This window comes from Octopus sinensis, linkage group LG14 (genome assembly GCF_006345805.1).
Source record: "Octopus sinensis linkage group LG14, ASM634580v1, whole genome shotgun sequence".
Lineage (NCBI taxonomy): Eukaryota > Metazoa > Mollusca > Cephalopoda > Octopoda > Octopodidae > Octopus > Octopus sinensis.
Window position 1 is genome coordinate 14,222,493 of NC_043010.1, and position 7,223 is coordinate 14,229,715.

At 35.2% G+C, this 7,223-nt stretch overlaps 1 protein-coding gene across 1 annotated transcript in view; it reads right to left on the reverse strand.

Annotated features, from left to right (window-relative positions):
* LOC115219181 (ribonuclease P protein subunit p30-like) overlaps positions 1-7,223 on the reverse strand; it is a 69,095-nt gene that overhangs the window by 7,271 nt on the left and 54,601 nt on the right. Inside the window, exons 6-7 of the mRNA XM_029789290.2 lie at positions 2,738-2,827; positions 1,718-1,834 (exon numbers count right to left, since the gene is read on the reverse strand). Coding sequence (XP_029645150.1) covers positions 1,718-1,834; positions 2,738-2,827 — 207 coding nt within the window. The remainder of the gene's footprint in view (positions 1-1,717; positions 1,835-2,737; positions 2,828-7,223) is intronic.

The window sequence follows — 7,223 nt, forward strand, 5'->3', positions numbered from 1 at the left end:
TTCTGCACTGATTTAAAAATTTCGCTGAGTTTCTGGACAGTGACAATCAACAACCATCACTTTCCACAGCTCAGCAAATGTTGAAAGATAAGTGAAATGAAAAGGTTCCCTACTTGGAAAACACAGTTATGAGGGATCAACAGGAGGTGCATGCATCCGACAATGCTTCAACTGTACGTATTTTGGATCTTTTCACTTTGACTGGCAGATTTTAAAAATAATTTCTAGGTAACTAAAAAATTTAAAACTTTGTATACTGGTAGAATGTGTTTATAAAACATTTTTTTCTCTTGGCGTTCTTGAGAAAATTCTGTAGTTTGTAACATATTTGTTGTTTAATTTCTTGCATTTCGGCAATTTCAACCAATCAATGACGTCTATTGAGGTGAATACAATTTCTGCCGTAGTTTGTTAACAACATTTTCTGGCAGTGTCATACCAATGTGTCAGTGTTATTTATGGGTTGGGGTTAGGGGTGGGGGAAGGGTATATTTTTTTCTTCAGAAATGTAAATAAACCCAATCTGTTTCTTAAACGAATATATAATATGTAATGTGTGTATCTGTGCAACAGAGAGGGAAATCAAAACTGCATATGTTGTGAACTTAGAATATGTGTTCATTAATAAAATTTGAATAACGATAATCTTTTATTCATACGAACATAACTGATATGAAATATGTCATAAATAACTCTGACACATTGATATGACACCGCCAGATAATGTTGTTGACAAACTACGGCAGAAATTGCATTCACCTCAATAGACGTCATTGATTGGTTGAAATTGCCGAAATGCAAGAAATTAAACAACAAATAGCCTACAAACTACAGAATTTTCTCAAGAAAGCCAAGAGAAAAAGATGTTTTATGTAACACATTCTACCAGTATGCGAAGTTTTAAAGTGTTTAGTTACAAAGAAATTATTTTTAAAATCTGCCGGTCAAAGTGAAAAGATCCCGTATTTTTATAACCCATATTAGTTAAGAAAAATGGCATAGAATGAACAAATGAATGAAATACTCCTACTGTGATGACACTGACATCATCACTGTTACTGTCATCATCATCAGCATCATTTAATGTGCATTTTTCATGCTGGCATAGGTTCAATGGTTTGGCAAGATCCAATGAGGATCTTTTCGGTTTGAACGGCAGTTTTTTTCTAGCGGTGTCATATTAAATTGTCACCCATAATTATGACCCTAGAATCAATCTATTGCATTTCAATCTGTTTTAGGGTTAGGAGTGGTGAGAAGGGTATCTTTTTTTCTTCAGAAATGTAAATAAACCCAATCTGTTTCTTAAATGAGGGACATATTCATACGGCACAGAATGTTTTTTTACCTCAATGGATGTCATTGATTGGTTGAAATTGCAGAAATTGAAAAAAAAACAACAAATATCTTACAAATCATAGAATTTTCTCAATAAAGCCAAAAGAAAAAGATGTTTTATAAACACATTCTACCAGTATACGAAGTTTAAAATTTTTTAGTTACCTAGAAATTATGTTAAAAATTACCGTTCAAACGGAAGAGATCCTCCAATGGACCACAGAACTGCATCAAGCCCCAGTATGTGCTTTGGCATGGTTTCTACAGTTGGATGCCATTCCTAATGCTGGTAGTGATGATGATGATGATGATGATGATGACGATGATGATGATGACGATCATGATAGTGACATAACAAAGAAACCAATTTACAACTTACTTTTCCTTTACCAACTTCAATCAGAGTCTGGACGTTTGTGATGATGTTCTTCCGGGCCTCCTGGTCCCTAATTAGGGGTCCATACTGAATCTCAAAATGTATACCACGTTCATAAGCCTGATTGTTGCATAACAAAGGAAGGAAGGAAGGAAGGATGTGAACGATGCAGTTAACTAAACAATAGCATATATATAAATGAATGTAAGCTGCAAGCATGGTTGTGTGATCAAAAGTTTATTCTGCAATCATTTGCTTCTGGGTTCAATCTCAATGCACAGCAACAATTATTATTGTATGTGCGAACCAGCATTCTTTCAGTAACAAATGATAATTGATGTCACATCTCAAAAGACAGCCACTAGATAACATTGACAAGTGTATTAATTGTCTGGCAGTTTTTTCTAGCGGTGTTATATGAAATTGTCACCCATAATTATGACCCTAGAATCGATCTATTGCATTTCAATCTGTTTTAGGGTTAGGGGTGGGGGGAAAGGTATTTTTTTTCTTCACAAATATAAATAAACCCAATCTGTTTCTTAAACGAGGGACATATTCATACGGCACAGAATGTTTTTTTTATCTCAATAGACGTCACTGATCGGTTGAAATTGCAGAAATTGAAGAAAAAAAAAACAACAAATATCTTACAAACTATAGAATTTTCTCAATAAAGCCAAGAGAAAAAGATGTTTTATAAACACATTCTACCAGTATACGAAGTTTAAAAGTGTTCAGTTACGTGGAAATTATTTTAAAAAACTGCCATTCAAACCGAAAAGATCCCACATGTGTATATGTGATCACATGATCACGTCATCGAAATCTTGAAGCTATGCGATAATGTTCGATTAATTCAAAGTAATGTGAATAAATAAGCATGGCTTTTGACAGAATAATCTGAATGCTAAAGGGAATGAAGGAACTACAACAACAAGAAGACAAAAAAAAACAAATGCAGAGACAGAAGAGGATTTGTGGGAGACGTCAAACTGTGTCACATAGTATTAGTCCACTTACTGCGTGTAATGACGGGTATTTCACATTGAAAGGAAGAGGCTCGGATAAATCCAGGGAGATGATGTCAACCTCCAATGTTTGACAGGCCATCTGTGAAAAAGCAAGAAAAAAGGGAAAAAATGTAAATTACATGGTTATTCGCTTTTACTCTTTTGTTTCAGCCATTTGACTGTGGCCATGCTGGAGCACCGCCTTTAGTCGAGCAAATCGACCCCAGGACTTATTCTTTGTAAGCCCAGTACTTATTCTATCGGTCTCTTTTGCTGAACCACTAAGTTACGGGGATGTAAACACACCAGCATCGGTTGGGGAACAAACAAAGACACACAAACATATACACACACATACATACATATATATATATATATATATGTATATATATATATATATATATATATATATACATATATATGACGGGCTTCTTTTCAGTTTCCGTCTATCAAATCCACTCACAAGACTTTGGTCAGCCCGAGGCTATAGTAGAAGACGTTTGCCCAAGGTGCCACGCAGTGGGACTGAACCCGGAACTATGTGGTTCGTAAGCAAGCTACTTACCACACAGCCACTCCTACGCCTATGTATAAAATTATAAACAATTCTACATATTTTTCTTCCAATTTTTTTCCCCAATTAACTGGTTTCAGTTAATGAATTATGGTTTTCTAAATTGCGGAATATAGTCAATCATAATAACTGCCCATCGCAACCTAACTCCTAAGACTTAGCACAGTCAGGCAGTTAGTTTATCAGTCTGTATATTGAATAAATGGATAGTACCACTTGACATAAAGGGATGCAACTTAATATACTTGCTTTACACCAATATTCAGAAATGCAAACACACAAACACATTATGGGTATTAACACATATTCTTTCGATTGAATTTCACTTTCAAACTCACAAGTTATTGACCATTCTGAAGGAACAACAAAACATCCAGACAGATGATACAAAAGAGGGACAAGAAAAAACACAGACGGGTCATTCGGAGTTTTTTTTCCTCAGTCAAGTTCCAGATTATCTTTGCAATTTCAGCTGGTTATACTCGAGATTGCTCCAATCTGGCCAGCCCCAAGGAAAAACTAAGCTAAGAGCATCAGATTCCTTGGAAGAAAGCAGCGAATATATACAAAAATAAGGACAGAAAAAAACCCCGGAGAAATGGTACACAAATACAAATGAAAATAACAGGACCATTAACAACAGGTGTCTTTCGACTAAGGACGAATTAAATTAAGCTGGTGTGTGTGAAAGTGAAGCTTTATGGTAGGGACATAAGAGATAACAGGCATAGGGGAGGAATATAGATGTTGCATGGATGATAGTCAAACCAAGAAAGAAAGGTCAGGCTTGGCCAAACACTGGGTACGTAAGGTATTTGAGGACATACCTTTTTGGGGTCATTGCTGTATTTTTTGCTAACTCTGTATAATCTTTGTTTTAGAAAATAATAATGGCAGGCCCTCAGCTTATTCAAGAAACGAAGAGGCATGCTGTTATTGTGGTTATAAAGGCTGAGCATAGCAATTTAGAAATATCTCGATTTTTAAAAGTTGCCAGATCTTTCATCTACAAAGTTTTTGAGGAGCTAAAGACAGAAGATGGAAATGTATCACCAGTATCAGAGTATAAAAAGCATTCTAAATGCTCTGAAATCATCAGAGCACCTGAATTTATCCCGAAAGTTCAACAGACTGTTGATTACAATCCCAGAAAGTCCATGAGGTCAATTGCAAAAGATTTCCATATGTCAGAAAGAATAGTCAGAAATGTTATCCATGAAGACACCAGATATAAATAATCTTTATATGATGAGGTTAATTTGTCAGGAAGAGCAAAAGAAAATCACTACATCTTATCAAAAAGGCTCTTAAACAAGCTGAAAAATCCAGCAGAATATTTGATATGGTTTTTCTCAAACAACACTGAACACCTTTTTGATCTCCATGTGTCTAACACACGTGGACATGCCTACAAAGTCAGAAAACAGCACAGCTCCCATGACTTTCGGAAACATTTTTTCACGCTCAGGGTTGCTGAAGCGTGGAATAAACTGCCTGCATCAGTTGTTGACTGCCATGACACTGCATCCTTTAAGGCCCTCATGCTTCCCGAAATCCGTCGAAACTACACCTGATTATATATACACTTTAGATGAGTTGTAGTGCACCTGAGCACTGTACACAATTATTATTATTATTATATAAGAAAAATTTCAACCAAGATGAAAAAGTTAGCAGAAGAAATGACAGATGGTTATGTGCAGACCCTTCAGAAGTTCCAAGTGTTATGCGTACAAAATTCCCTGCAACTGTCATGGTTTTAAGGGTTGTCGGCAATGAAGGAGATGTGATGCCTCTTTACTTCTTTCTACAAGGCCTTAGAGTTAACTCTGCCACCTACATTGAGGTTCTAGAAATAATTGTTAAGCCTTGGATAGACAGTGTATGCAATGGAAGGCCATATGTGTTTCAGTAAAACTCTGCACTATCACACATGGCTCTAGTAACACAGGAATGGATGGCTGAAAATGTTCATGATCACACAACTCCTAACATTTGGCCTCCTAATTCCCCAAATCTCAATCCATTGGACTATTACACATGTGGAGCGTTGTTGAGTGAGAAGTCAATGAACACCTCCATAACACCAAAGATTCTTTGAAAGCTGCCATAGTCAGAGTAATGACCAAAATGAACCAGGAACATCTGATTCGAGCATGTAGATGATTTAGATCTCATATTTGTTGAAGCTGAAGGTGGCTTTATGGAATAACATATAGAAAGGAAGGTTTATTTTTATCTTTATAGTATTTTTTGATAAATAAAGTTATCGTCAGTTATTACACATCTACTTTTTTATAAACATAAATCTGTCCTTAAATACTTTATGCACCCAGTATATATATATATATATATATATATATCTAACCCTCCTTCTTCCCTTCCTTCCTGAGCGTCCAATAATACTGTATTTGTTCCACGTCCTTGCGTTGTGTTTTCTCTTTGTGTTTTCATGTTTGGATTAACTTTATATATATATATATATATTATATGGCTGTGTAGTTTCTGATTTGGCTTAGTTTCTGTGGCTGGATGCCCTTCCTAAAACCAATCACTTTCCAGTGTGTGCTGGGTGCTTTTAACATGGTACCAGCACTGGACTCTTGCAGGCCAATCCTCTTCAGCAGGGTGTGTGGCCTGAACACTTCTGCTGTGCAGAATGGGTCATACATACATACACACACACATAATACATACCTACATACCTACACACACACACACACACATATATATATATATATACATACATATATATTACATAGATATAAATAATAAAGATGGCTTGTTAGCAATTTTTCAATCAAAAGGCAAAAATATATCTCACCAAAGTGACTAAGGGTGCTAGTTAGCCCTGTGCTGAGGGAGCTTGCCTCCCTTGTCAGTCATTAAGATAGTGCTTATCATGGCTATGAGTGAGTTGTTTTGACTCATATTTCTAGCAATACTGGTGCTAACTAGTGCCCTTAGTTGCTTTATATATATATATATATATATATATATATATATATATATATACATATACATACATACATACATACATACCATCATATCGATGTCTACTTTTCCATCTTAAAATTATTTTAGCATTTTCTACCTTGTCTTATTTTCCTTATACATATCAACTTCTGTGTTACTTTTCAACCTTCTACATATATATATATATATATATATATATATATATATATATAATATATATATATATATATATATATATATATATATATGTGTGTGTGTGTTCAGCAAAATTTAGATTCAAATGAATATGGTACTTAAGTCAGATGCACCAGAATTTTGTACGGTGTTGTCCATATAAATCCATGGGGTGATTATAATCAAAATAAGCAAATGAATGGTCTCCATTCAACAGAATATCCCTCCCCACTTTCTAGCAGTTCAAAATAACTTACAAAAAATTCTTCAGTCAGAAGATAAATTCTAATACCTTAATGTTCTTAACCTTCAAATCAACATCTCTGTCTATATATCTACCCTCTTTATAATGTTATCAATTAACATGAAAATAAGTATATGTATTGATGGAAAACCTCTATAAATGGCTGATGATTGCTCAACATTTTAAAACCGTTGTAATACTTACAATGTTTAATAAAATGATGTAGCGTGAAACGATTGTACCAAATTACCGAAGATATTCTTGTTGCTTATTTTGATTATATATATGTGGGACTCAACACATTCAGTAGGAATTACATGCATCATTTATTTAATAACAGTTTGACTCAGCTCCATGTAACTTAATTGTTGATAGGCTCATAGAACTATACTTGTGGGAGGGCTGAGGGAAGCCAACAAAGCTGCATAGAACTAAGCATCGGTTGCGGGGTCACTCCGAAAAGCTCTACCTGCAACAATTTCATCTCAATCGAAGGAGAGGGGCTTTCTCCGTCCGGGTTGCGGATCC